Source organism: Cottoperca gobio, unplaced genomic scaffold (genome assembly GCF_900634415.1).
Source record: "Cottoperca gobio unplaced genomic scaffold, fCotGob3.1 fCotGob3_189arrow_ctg1, whole genome shotgun sequence".
NCBI lineage: Eukaryota > Metazoa > Chordata > Actinopteri > Perciformes > Bovichtidae > Cottoperca > Cottoperca gobio.
Window position 1 is genome coordinate 290,843 of NW_021166832.1, and position 13,814 is coordinate 304,656.

A 13,814-nucleotide genomic window follows, 5' to 3' on the forward strand; every position below is an offset into this window, starting at 1 on the left:
GTAATAAAGTCATACATGTTTAATAACACAGCGTAGGACTGTAAACCCCCCCCCCCCTCTCCCTCCACTGCTACGAACAATGAGAGAATTCCCTTTGGAGGGCCACACAGACGCTTTTAATTACAGCGCGCTCTCATGAAGCAGAGCAGGAGAGAAGGTTTCTGCAGCTGATCCTCCGCCAGCCGGCGAGTCGACCCGAGTCTGATTCTAACTCTGCGCTTTTTAAACCAAACAAAGGCTCAAAATTAGAAAACACCACAAAACCTTAAAGCTTCCCTGGGAGACCCGCGGTCTCACAGGTTATGTGCTTTGGCAGAAGAATAGAAGAACCAACATTGCAGGAATGATGGATACTTCTTTAGTTTTTTATCCGAAATTCCACTAAATCACAGCCGTCCCCCGTCAAGCCCTCTCAATACCATTAGGGCGTTCTTAATTTACAACAGAGCAGACAAAAACATCAAGCTATTATTTCAAATTGCACCAATCACACTTTGTACGGCTCAAGTTCTGGAGTTGCACTTGGACGGAGCAGGTTGTTCCACATGTGATGGATCGGCCATACGTTGGAGGCAGATGGAAGATAAATATAGGAATGTGAAATCAAAATGACAGAGCAGAGGAGGGAGTTATCGGGAGGCTGTTATTTCTTGAGGAAAATGCGAACAGATTTGGTGTGGAAGGCAGGCTGACAGCTTCAGAAGCTGCCTCACTGTTTGTCAGAGCACCTGTAGAGCGGAGAGGCTTCCTGCTTTCAGAGACCGGCGGAGTCCGACTCTGCACCACCGAGGCTATTAGCGCTCCCTCTCTGGTATGCTAAACTAAACAAAGCAGCGGAACAACACAAACAGCTGTATTTACACTTTAGCACTCAAATCCAAGGTGAAGAGTTCAGTGACCCTGTTCACAGAGGGCCGTGTATTATCCATTTAATATGTTCCCTGAAATCCACACGCTGTGGGATTTCTTTTGCAATATATTACAAAATCATGCATGCATTACTGAACGAGCCTACTGGGCGCAGGCCCAGGGGCCCGAAGTGTCAGGGGCCCTCCCGGCCTTCAACTGCAAAATGTCATTTAAAGAGACATGTGGTATCCAGGAAGAGACTCAAAATGACCCCAAACAAACATAAAACGACTACAAAGAGACACAAAACAACTACAAAGAGACGTAGTGGTGCCTTCTGCACGTCTGTGCCCAGGGGAACATCGTCTCGTAATCCGGCCATGAAGGAAATGAAGGGACTCACCCTTGAACTGCCAGCTTCAAGTCAGGAACGCAGATGTTGTCCTCCCCACAGTCCAGCAGAATCTGAGCCTGGAAGAAGCACATTGGGGTGATTACAAAAGGTTTAATGGGGTCTGCAGACCGTGACGATCGTACAGTAAATTATAACCTAAACACACTTCTTCTACACGTGAAGAGAATTAGGCAGACGAGATAAATCACTCGTCTGTTTATGGGAGACAACAGGAAGAGCGCAGCAAGATGCGACATGTGGTGTGACTAATACATTCCAGCACACACAGACACACACCTGCACTGCTGTCCCGCCTTTCTACAACACATCCTCGCCTCATCATCACAAAACATTGTTGTGGCTCAGAGGGACGACGTCTGTGAGGTCATGACGGGCGCAGACGCACTGAACCAGCTGTCCCGGCTCACACATGCTTTTTGTTTGCGGCGTACGAGAAGGAAATGATGAACGTCGGAAGAGTCGAGAGAAGCAGAGCCGGAGGAGATACTCCTGAGGAGCCGGAGCACAAAGCTGCCCGCTCTCCCAGCGTCCCACATCACAGCGCCATGTGGGCAACCACGCTTTCACCGCACGCTGCGCCACCCAGCGAACCACAGGATCATGTGGGGAGGGAGGGGCCTAGAGGAAACAACGGACACAGAGGATATCTGTGTGGACCTGAAAAGTGGGATGAGAGGATGACCGCTGAACGTGTGGCAGGGCCGCCGCAGGGAAAGCCCTGCGGACTGCTAAATTGCACCTCGCTGCGCCTGTGACAGTGTGACGATGCTCGTGACGATGAGGATAATAAATAGAATCGGAGGAGGAGATTAGAGGGAGCCAAGCGCCCCCCTTGTCATTACACCATGCAGGGGCCTCTAATTATGGACACCGTGGTAACCGCCATGTTAACTTGGCCACATGTGCACGATGCGTCCGTTTATCTGTGTCGGGCAGGAGAGCGGCGCTCGTAGGCGCTGTAGTTAAATAACAACAACAACACCGACCTCAACATGTGACACAATGAGGACATGCAGTGGAATCAAAACTTGGCAAAATGAGGGGAATTCATTAATACAATTCTAGGGATGCACGATATGGATTCGTTTTCAGGCGACACCGATAAGATGACCGATAATTTTCACATTTTTGTATTTTCAAAAGAAGTTTGGTAGTTTATGCACGAACAAATCTGACTGACAATCTTCTAAAGTTATTTTTTTAGGGTCTTCGTCTGAAACTGAAAAACATCCACATCGTGCAGCTTCTTCTTTTTCTGTTTATTGGCGCTTTGGAAACCAACTTTAAAAAGGTGCATACCGCCACCTTTAAAAGTTGCAATACAGCCACCTTTAAAAGGTGCAATACAGCCACCTTTAAAAGGTGCAATACCGCCACCTTTAAAAGGTGCAATACCGCCACCTTTAAAAGGTGCAATACCGCCACCTTTAAAAGGTGCATACCGCCACCTTTAAAAGTTGCAATACAGCCACCTTTAAAAGGTGCAATACAGCCACCTTTAAAAGGTGCAATACCGCCACCTTTAAAAGGTGCATACCGCCACCTTTAAAAGTTGCAATACCGCCACCTTTAAAAGGTGCAATACAGCCACCTTTAAAAGGTGCAATACAGCCACCTTAAAAAGGTGCAATACCGCCACCTTTAAAAGGTGCATACCGCCACCTTTAAAAGGTGCCATACCGCCACCTTTAAAAGGTGCAATACCGCCACCTTTAAAAGGTGCAATACCGCCACCTTTAAAAGGTGCAATACAGCCACCTTTAAAAGGTGCAATACAGCCACCTTTAAAAGGTGCATACCGCCACCTTTAAAAGGTGCAATACCGCCACCTTTAAAAGGTGCATACCGCCACCTTTAAAAGGTGCAATACCGCCACCTTTAAAAGGTGCAATACCGCCACCTTTAAAAGGTGCAATACAGCCACCTTTAAAAGGTGCATACCGCCACCTTTAAAAGGTGCAATACCGCCACCTTTAAAAGTTGCAATACAGCCACCTTTAAAAGGTGCAATACCGCCACTTTTAAAAGGTGCAATACAGCCACCTTTAAAAGGTGCATACCGCCACCTTTAAAAGGTGCATACCGCCACCTTTAAAAAGGTGCATACCACCACCTTTAAAAAGGTGCATACCACCACCTTTAAAAGGTGCATACCACCACCTTTAAAAGGTGCATACCACCACCTATAAAAGGTGCAATACAGCCACCTTTAAAAAAGGTGCATACCGCCACCTTTAAAGGTGCATACCACCACCTTTAAAAGGTGCATACCGCCACCTTTAAAAGGTGCATACCGCCACCTTTAAAAGGTGCATACCGCCACCTTTAAAGGTGCAATACCACCACCTTTAAAAGGTGCATACAGCCACCTTTAAAAAGGTGCATACCGCCACCTTTAAAAAGGTGTCGATGCTGTGCTTGTTCAGTCAATGAAAGACATTTGGCTTCGTATTATCGCCCTGATATATATCGTGCATCCCTAACAAATTCCCCCTCATTTGGTCAGATGTTATTATTTTAAGAACAATGAAGGCATTGATGCACAATTTCAGCCGCTTCCAAGTCCTAAAGAGGTGACAACAACTGGGATCCTTTCTTGTTTCACTGCGTACACGATCTGAAAAAGGTTGCAATTAATAGATCAATCATAATGCCTTAACTCCTCATGGAAACATGTGGAACATGTTAGGATGACAGAGAGGTCGAGCACATCAGTCTCACTCTCACAGCTTGAAGAGAGTAAGGACTTGGCAGACTCAATGAAACGTTACATGTGCTGCAAAGCACATGTGGAAATCAATAGGGCATCAAGTGTGATCAAGGCTAAGGCTGCGGTATCATCGTCACCCTTCACTGTTTATACGCTGTTGCATTAACACAGTGGAAAGCAAGATTAATGAAATATGTTGGCAGTCTGACACTCCTCCCCCGTTTACACACACAAACACAGATTATTTTTCAGGAGGATATTTAGCTCCGGCTCGACTCAAGGTCTTGCTTCAGAGATAGACCACATCTGTTGGAGGCCCAGCAGCTTTGAAGGACATCAATGACAGGGTTCAGTCCTGATCCAAAGAGATAGAAACAAACCACCATAGAGAGAGAACTGCAGATAAAAAACGACGCTGATTTCCATTTCCCAAACGCTCCAACCCAGTGGCTGCTGCTGAACTCACATATGGTGGATGCCCACATGTTGAGCCAACTCCACTCACTGCCAGAGGAAAACTGGCACAACGCCGCGAGATTTCAACCAGATGGGCAAAACGCCTGGCTGTGCCCCGCCCTGAAATATCTAGCAACCTTCAGTCTGCAGCTCTGCAACAAACCAGTCACCTCCGTACTGTCACACAGTCTGAGAGCAGGACAGGGAAACACTTCCCTGGACATGTTCAGCTTTCCAGAGTGAAGGAGTCTAAGCAATCGAAGAACCAAACCATTATTAGGGAACACTTCTACAATATAATGATGGTAGAAAGTAAGCTAGGGTTCGGTTCAGAGGACCAAGTCAGAAGTAAGTCACTAGTGTTTGCACTCAAGAGTCATAATGAGTTCTTCACAGACTTCCACCTGCACGTTCTGCACACTGCAATTAGGTTTTTGTTGACCACTGTGTCATTTTTGAACATGAACGTAACGTCAGTTCTTCCTGGTTCTCTCCTGCAACTTGATTGGATGCTGTCGGTTCAAAGAGGATCTGAGTGTCGACTTAATGGGAATAAATAGCATTAATTTTAGTTGATTTAGAAAATGAAAGGAAATGAATTGATTCATGGACCCACTTTTTAAATAATTAAATTAAATAATTTTTTAATGTACAAGTCGTTAGTTTTAAAGTTTAAGTCGAGTTGAAAGTATTTCTTGATTTGGTCGAGTCATAAATCACCGAGGGTTATCCAAGGTCAACTGAGCTGGATAGAAGATCGGAGAAATGTAGTGAACATCTAAATACCTTCTGCTCAATAACGCTGGTGGTCTGATAGTTGAGGATGGGCCGCAGCCCGTGGGAGTCGGCTGCAGCTTTTGGATCCAAGCTGAAGTTCAAGGCCACATAAATGGAGGAGAGTTTATCCCTGAATTCTTTCTCATCCTGCAATCAAAGAAACAAACAGCAGGCTTTTATCAGATGCAGTTTGTACAAAGAGTGAGAACACGTTGTTCCAGAATGCCCCAGGATTTTAGTTTAGATCATAAATCGTAAAAGATTTATAGAAAGACCTGCTTTTAATCACATTTCTTGCCAGTGATTATAACAAATAATCAGAGTCACAGAGGTTTTTAATCAGAGAGAAGGATCTTACTCTCAGGTAGATCTTGGTGTTGTTGCAAACACGCTCGCCATGGCGCACCCTCACACTCCTCTGGAGCAAAGGCTGCTGGGAATCCAAGAACAGAGCCCTCCTCACTGCACCCTTCTGCTTGTGCTTATTACTATCGAGCTGCACTTCCACCTGGAAATCTGGAACACACACACACACACACACACACACACACACACACTCACTCAATGAGTTCATAGCTTGATGAATGTTCTTGAGTCACGTAATGACAGGTTTAAAAAAAAGAGCTCCATAAATACTCTGAAGCACACACAATGTAGTCAATGTAACGCACAATTAATGGCACGGAGAACACTTGTATATAAAGGGAGGGGTCATTACAGATAATAACTGGGGGGGTTGAGAGGGAAAGGTGGATCGCTAAAAACATTTTTGCACACTGCACCTGCCAGAACACTTTAACCTACAGAATGTTGTGGAATTAAAACATCACCACAGTTTTCCTACTTGTAATAAAGTGCAGATGTGGAACATTGGCTCACCTAGGACGTCTGGAAGGTGCTTCCCATCAGCAGATATGCAGAAACTCAGGTTGACACTGTTTTGGACAGAAGGGACAAGGACATGATGAGAGAAACATTCATTCAGTATAAATACTGTACACACAGGAAACCTCTCATGCCCTCACGTGTTGCCTCACTTTTCTCATGTCAGCTCCCTACATGGTTCACATTACAAGGCACGGGACGCAATGAGAAAACAATGCAGAATGTGAAGAAGGAGGCAAACTGGCATCGCTTTCACCAGCCAGGCTGATAAATCGGTGCGTCTCCTTTTCCACCCGCAGCCCCCCCACACACTAAAGTTAAGAAGGGTGAAATTGGGCGACTCAGGTTTCAGCGCTGACCAGTCGATGGCCGTCTGTATAAGCCTGTAGCTCTCTCTCCCATGACATCAGCAGCACAACACGCTGCTGCTGTCCAAAAGTCTGCAACCCCAAAACCCCCAATCCTTTTACAAGTAAACCCACACAAGAGTCGCAGAGGAACACTGAGTGTTTCTTTCTTGAGGGAGAAAGAAAACCGGAAAAGGTGAAAAAGGAGACAGAAAGAGTACAAGGACGTCTGTGGAGGAGTAATAACTTCATGTATAAGCTCCTGTTTCTGCACGAGCGTGTGTCTACGTGTCCTGATGTTTCCCAGCTGTGTTCCACCACCAAACAATATCTCATTCAAAGCAACAGCACACACAAAAAAACCTGCAGCCCCTCCCCTCCCATTATCCCTTGTGCTCTCCTTTCACCCCCACCTAAAAAACTCCTCATCACCAGGCAACGTAGTGTAATCAAGACACATGTGTATACAAGAGTTTCCTTTATGGATCAGGATCTGGAAAAGGAGGGGAGGGGGGAGTGCAGACACATGAGCGCGGTGTCAACCATGTCAAACAGCGAGCAACCAACGTCTGTTTCCTCTCCCCTTTTCTAGAACTGAGTGCTGTGCACAAAAAGGAAAAACGGCCAACAATGCTGCTATTCAGCATGTGATTCCTCTGCTGCTCAGCACAAACGGTGAGATATGAAGACATTTAGAAAACAGGTCAGATCAGAGCAGCACTCGGTATGAATTATTATCCCGACTGCTGATGGGAAGGATCTTTCTTATCAGAGCTTCCTGCCGGGATAGGAGACTTTATGCATGTGGGGGGTCAAACAAATAGCAACAGAGCAGAAGTGAAGCAGAGTCACAGGAAGCTGCGTGTTGGTGCTGCACAAGATGCTAACGCTCACCAGGAAACAGGAATGCTGCTGTTTCCACTGGTGACCATGCAGTTCTTCTCTTCAGGGTTGATCATGGTGGGGTAAACCGTCAGAGAGACGCTGGTGTTGACTATCGGGCGGGATCTGTGGGTAACAAAAACAACACAGAGATTACATTTTCACTTTGTTTAAAGGAAACGCTTGACATTTTAGATAAATGTTCATCTTCGCTTGTCAAGAGTTAAATGAGAAGATCGAGACCATTCTCATATCTGTCTGTTAGGGAGACGGTTAGCTTAGCATAGCATGGTTAGCTTAGCATAGCATAAAGAGAGGAAACAGCTGGCTAGCCCTGTTTAAAAGGTAAAACATCTGCCCACCAGAACTTTTACACAGATTTTGTACAGATTAAACAAACAAGATGCTGTGAGGTGGAATTATTATCTTTGTTTCCCTGTCCTGTCCATCATTATGCTAAGCAAACATATAATAACATACAATAAATAAATAGATATTAAAGTGTCTGTCTTTCTGTTTCTTCAAAATAAAACAAAAGGCACCAATAAAAAAAGAATGAGTTACATTATAAAGTGCATTTTCTACTTATACTCTCTTTCAACTGTTGAATATCTCAGCAAGAAAGTGAATAAGCATAACAACAAACATACAGTATATTAAAAACAACTCACCTATAGAGAACTGCCTTATTAACACCAAAGGCACCAACAATGAGATCTGAGGAAGTAAAGGAACAGAATTAGAAACCACTAAACATATAAAAAGCTAATGATGGCCATTGCATTAAATGTAATTTGGCAGACGCTCTTATCCACCTGGATATCCGTTCATGTCCAGGTCCTGAGCTCCTCTGAGGGAGAATCCAAAGCTGGCAGGAATGGCCCCAGCAGCCCACTGGCCAGTGATCACCTGAGACGGTTTCTCCCTCAGACCCTCTGAGTATCCATTATAGATGTAGACCAGGCCCTGCTGGTCGTCCCCTCCAAACGGGCAGCTGATAGCCACATCTGCCAAAGGTCAAGAGTGAGGAATTATATTAATCTGTGCAGAAGTTAACAGAGAGAGCAGCTGATACAACTGAATCACGTTTTTCACGTCTAAAGGTGCTCAAAAACTCACAAAAAAGTCAGATTTTAGTGTTCTCGTGCTTTGATGTGACAAAACGTCTCAATGACGAACAGTTTTCAAAGCTGAAGCATCCATCTTTAAATCTGGTGGCTTATGAAACCTGTTCTGAAGTACAAAACAGACTCTTTGAGGTCCACTGTGAACCCAACAGGAAGTCAGCCATTTTGAATTTACTTTGGTATTTTAGGCCATTCTTGGCTTTTTAACAAACTCCACCAGGAGAATTAATCAGATCGACTTGTTGGTCCGTACAGACTAAAGACCTTTGTGATGAAAAGTTGTCAGGCGTTTGCAGTTTTGTGCAACAAACAAACGGCTTACTTAATGAAATCAGAAGTTGTTGTATCTTAAGGTCGACAGCCAGAGGCTATAATCCGGCAGAGCTGCTCTTTCAGCTAGTTGCTGTTTTTGCTCATTAGCAGGAAGCACAGTTGAGGAGAATCTTTTCATTGGTATTGCTGGTATTTTGTCATAAATGGAAGTTTTAGAAAATTAAGGGCGAGCTCGAGGAAAAGTCAAAGAATCAACAATTAGGCTTCATCCTTTGGGGACCATCAAAAGAAATGAATAATATATCATGGCATATTGGAATATTAGAAGTTCCTAAAGGGCCATCCCGAGTCACGTCAACCAAAACTACTATTTAAAACTCCTCTGTATACAACTTAATTTTCATTTTCATACAGCTAAGATGTAGAAACAACAAACTAATTGTACTTTAATTTTCCCATCAACCCCCAATTCTTACCATTGAACCCATCCTGGTTCAGATCTCCCAATGGTGCAATGGTGCTGCCAAATCTCCCAAACACCTGGGTGCCCGTCAGGTGAGGGAGGCGGAGCTCCAGATTGACGGGGCCCCGCTGCAGGTAAACATAGACCCGGCCCATCTCTTCCAGACGGCTATCGGAGCCCCGGACCATGAACATGGGAGCTCCCACCAGCAGGTCAGTCATGCTGCAGACAAGAAAGGAAAATCACACAAACTAATTTAAGCTCAGACACATGGACGCCTGTAATTGGTTGTTGGTGGCATACAATCTAAACTCAGGGACAAGGCGACGACTCACCCGTCACTGTTTATGTCAGTCGTTGCCACTGCGTACCCGAAATATGACCCCATCTGTAAAGAAAAGAGTTTCCACGAGTTTAGTCAGTGACAATCTTATCGTCAAGATTTGGTTTGTTCTTAAGGCTCGCCCACACTAACAGATTATTTAAATCTTAACAGATGTTGAAAATGTGCAACGATTTAGCCAAAACAGCACAAACGAACAAATTCATTCATGAACATCCGAGTCCTGACTCTTGGCGGACGATGGGCAGGAAGAACTTTACTTTGTAGTGAAAAGTCACAAAAAAAAAGTAATGGAGTAAAAATCACAAACATAACTACAAAACTTCTACTTTATGCTTTATAACTTGTCCTTCCTTCTTCAGTCAGGTCGGTTCCTTTGGCTATCCTTCTTTCACACAGCAGGGTATCAGAGCGTAAATGTTTAATATTTGTGATTTGAAAGCGGTGCGGTCAGGATGCACTTTGAAGCATATCTGCAAATGTAAAAACTCTCTTGACATGCATCAAACTACAGAAGAAATCTGGCAAGATAATCTTTAAAACCATCAAACAAATCAGGGCTCTGCTGCTGATTATCCAAAATCGTCTTGATTCTGGTGTAGTGTGTATCCGGCATTAGATAATACAAAACAGACATGCTTCTACACACTTCACATTCTGCATTACTAGAAGAAGAGAGGCTTGAAGGAAACATGAAGGCTTGATGGGTTTTACAGTTTAGTGCCGTTTCTGTTTCAGGTCAGTTTAATTTTCTGAATTTTTTGAACCTCGAGTCTAAAAAGTGCAGACGTCGTCGGAGCAGTGTGCAAGCAAATCCCCTTGTGATTATATTTATTCAGCCGAGTCAATCATCGCTGTTTAAAGCTCGGAGCCTTTTATATTCCCAGAACCATTTGCACAAATTGCCGCTGCGCTTTCCCCTCTATAACTGAGCTTTACAGCAAACCACGAAAGAGACCAACTCTAGTTAAGAGAACGTTGTAAAGGAAATTATTTTTGCTTTCACTGACTCAACAAATTAAGAGCTTTCATGAGGAGCCGAGCAATGAAAAGAAAAGAGGCCGTGGAGCCTGAAGGAGATTTTCTGCAGAGGTCGGAGCTTTCTGACTCACCTGCTCGCCAGTGTAGTTACTCAGGGTCTTCAGATCTGAGCCGTTCAGAACGGACACCTGCAACACAGCAGCCACACACGGTGAACGTCTTTTCACGCAGCTAATATAAGCACAGTCTCTGGTATTCCAACTGTGACAACATCACATTTTACTTCTTTCACTTTCCCGTCTCAGAGCCAGATCTAAAGCCCAGGCCTCTCAATCTAAAAGCACCAAAATGCGAGTGATGATTAAGCTTTCTTACCAAACCATAAAGCTTGAGTCCTTTTGGAACGCCGGCCACAAAATCTGAGAGAGTTGGAGCAAAATATGAGAGAGAAAACACACAGGTCAAGCCCAGCAGGGGGGTAAGAGAGTTCCAGGACTGACTGCGTTTTCCACCTCAATAATCGTGTAAAATATTGTCTCAAGTTTATGTTCCCTGCAGCTGTAATATTTGCATTGCTATGTGCTGGCCGTTATGCGTTTTAATTCCTGCACGCCTCACCTAACATTAACCATGTGCGTGCATACCCAGTTTTATTTTTATTGGCTTACCTTCCACCTGATCGCCGCTGAATTCCCCAACAGCAATAGAGTAGCCTGTCGACGAGAGGACAGACATCAGCCTCAGCATGCCGAGCATATGTGCAGTTATAATAAGATCATTTTAGCTTCTCTTACCTTGGTAGCTGTCATCATGTTCAGCCATGACCTGTCTGGTCTGAATCTGGCCCTCCACAGACTGCATAAAGTATCCAGGGTAGTACGCTTTGATAATGTCCTCCTTAGCTGCAGAGATCACCTGACCTGAAGTAAGACCAAAGACAAATGAATTAAACTTGGACATCTTGAGGCTTGATTTTAACAGGTTTCCACGTGGTTGATTGTTCCACATACCCTGCCAGAAGTAGCTGCCTGGCCCTCCCAATACCACTTTGCCATCCTGAAAGATAAAATCCTGTGAATTACTCAACTGAAAAGATCTTCTCAGAAACCTTTTGTTCATCAACAGGAACTTGGTTATTACCGTAGTGAAGTCCGCACTGAATCCTCCCTGGCAGTAGCCTTGTCCCACCGCATTACTGATCTCTGCAACACACAGCAGTGCATCATGTACTGAATATACATCCGTGTTCTGTGAAAGCTCAATATTTGGATTGGAAATGAGCAGAAATACTCTTAGGTTCAAAAGCAGAAACAACAGTCAGTGTTTGTTAGCATGTCCAAGCAGATTAAACGTTATAAATCTGGACTTGATTTTAGACTCTGCTTCAAATGGCTAATAAAATTAAGACCAAAGTCACAAAAACATTTTAGTTTTATGTGAGAAACATTGGCAAACCCAGAGCGTTTTTAACTCATAATAATGCTGAGACGCTGCTTTTATTACAAGACGCTTAGATTATTGCAACGCTGGTTTTTCTGGGTTATTAAGTTACATTTAATTCAGAACGCTGCAGCCGTCACATTACCTGCTCACCACACTGGCTCCTTTATCTAAACCTTACATAATCAACAGAAGCATTGTCCTTTATCTAATGCACACATATAGGACAGCTGCCATTATATAAGCTATGTCTATGAGGTAAATATACAATCAGCGTTAGTGTCACTGAAGAGGAGACCGGTACCTGTGCGGCAGGGAGCGTACTCCACAAATTTGGTGAAATTATGGACTGAGAGGTAGCAGGTTCCTGTCGCGTCAGAATGGGGGACATCCCTTTCAGTCCGCCAGGAGTAGAGAGGGGCGCATGCCTGGGGGGAGAGGAGGGGGGGGGAAGAGATGGAGGAGATGTGGTGAAGCTTTCAGGTGGGAAAAGTTTTTCCAGTTGCAACATCACACTGGTGGAGACCCCGGGTGAGGTCAGCCGTACATCAGCCGTACATCTGGAGCAGGGTAACACTGTAACTCAACCCAGGTCACCCCAGACTATCAGACCAAACAAGAGGCGGCTCAACTTTGATGTCACAGGGGGTGGGGTGGTGGGGGGGGGGCATAACATTTATTTACGGTGCGTCGAGACTGGCGGTGAAAACTGGACCCGAATGACAACAATGTAATGGACTGTGATCCGTGAGACAAATCTCTAACAAAGAACACACAGAGTGAGACGTCACTACAACGTTTCTCACAGGCTTCACTGAACTGACAGCAGAGCTGGAACTCTAGTCCTCCTTTTCCCAACCCCCCAAAATCCTCTCTGAGAGGGTCAACTTACCAGAATTGTGTCACCGTGAGATCGTACAGTGGCGCCGAACCATTGGTGGGACTTGAAATCGACCTGATGTTCTGTGTCGTTGAGCAACACGGTGCGATCGCCTGGGAAAAAGCACAAGAAAAGGACACCGAGTTATAGCGCTATGACGAAACATGCATTGACTCATTTCCTTGAGCATCTTAAGTCTGTCTTCCCCTCCCAGGCCCACAGACACATCTGGACAATTGGCAGAAAACACGCTTTAAGACTCCAGTTACACTATTTTTCATACAAAGAAAATCCGGGTGAGAATTTGAAAAGTATGGTAAGTGTTCAGGAGATCGTTCTCTTTTAGCGCGGCCCGGTTTGGACTGGATGAGCTTAACCTCGCTGACCCTTCGCTCTGTTTGACCACCTGGCCACTAATGCTGATCTCCCACTTCAACGTTTTGAGAGCAGCAGGTGACATGACAGATGGTCTGGGGAGTCGGATTTAAAAAACAACTTTATTGGAAGACAGATGTTACATCTGTGCTGCAATGGAGAATGAAATGCAAACGAATCGATTAGGCAAGGAAGTCACATCACTATCACATACAGCTCGCACACTCAGGCTGACGTCTATAAAAGGAAATGTGAGGTCAAGAGCAACCGAACCCCTCCTGCCGAATCCCCTCCTGCTGAACCCCTCGCAGTCTTTGTACTCATCCCCCCCCGTACACTTCAAACCCAAGCAGCAACCTCCGGGTCTGAGAGCCTTAAACCTGCATTCTCTCTAACATCCAGCAGGGGGCGACTATTCGTCAGATTGTATAGAAGTCTATGAGAAAATGTTTCTACTTCTCTCTTGATTTATTACCTCAGTAACATTTGCCAATGCCAAACTCGTGGCTTTCAAAAACCGTATTCCACGAACCAATGGGTGAGGTCACGGTAACTACGTCTTATACATCATATATATACACATCATATTGCAAAAGAGCAGGACAGGGACT

The 13,814-nt window shown here is 44.8% G+C and overlaps 1 protein-coding gene across 1 annotated transcript in view; it reads right to left on the bottom strand.

Annotated features, from left to right (window-relative positions):
- itga5 (integrin, alpha 5 (fibronectin receptor, alpha polypeptide)) overlaps positions 1–13,814 on the bottom strand; it is a 40,447-nt gene that overhangs the window by 10,994 nt on the left and 15,639 nt on the right. Inside the window, exons 3-19 of the mRNA XM_029426473.1 lie at positions 12,841–12,941; positions 12,253–12,376; positions 11,649–11,710; positions 11,519–11,564; positions 11,303–11,428; positions 11,177–11,221; positions 10,884–10,927; positions 10,640–10,696; positions 9,520–9,572; positions 9,198–9,406; positions 8,137–8,328; positions 7,993–8,038; positions 7,334–7,447; positions 6,087–6,142; positions 5,566–5,723; positions 5,217–5,354; positions 1,253–1,320 (exon numbers count right to left, since the gene is read on the bottom strand). Of these exons, the coding sequence (XP_029282333.1) occupies positions 1,253–1,320; positions 5,217–5,354; positions 5,566–5,723; positions 6,087–6,142; positions 7,334–7,447; positions 7,993–8,038; positions 8,137–8,328; positions 9,198–9,406; positions 9,520–9,572; positions 10,640–10,696; positions 10,884–10,927; positions 11,177–11,221; positions 11,303–11,428; positions 11,519–11,564; positions 11,649–11,710; positions 12,253–12,376; positions 12,841–12,941 (1,639 nt within the window). The remainder of the gene's footprint in view (positions 1–1,252; positions 1,321–5,216; positions 5,355–5,565; positions 5,724–6,086; positions 6,143–7,333; positions 7,448–7,992; positions 8,039–8,136; positions 8,329–9,197; positions 9,407–9,519; positions 9,573–10,639; positions 10,697–10,883; positions 10,928–11,176; positions 11,222–11,302; positions 11,429–11,518; positions 11,565–11,648; positions 11,711–12,252; positions 12,377–12,840; positions 12,942–13,814) is intronic.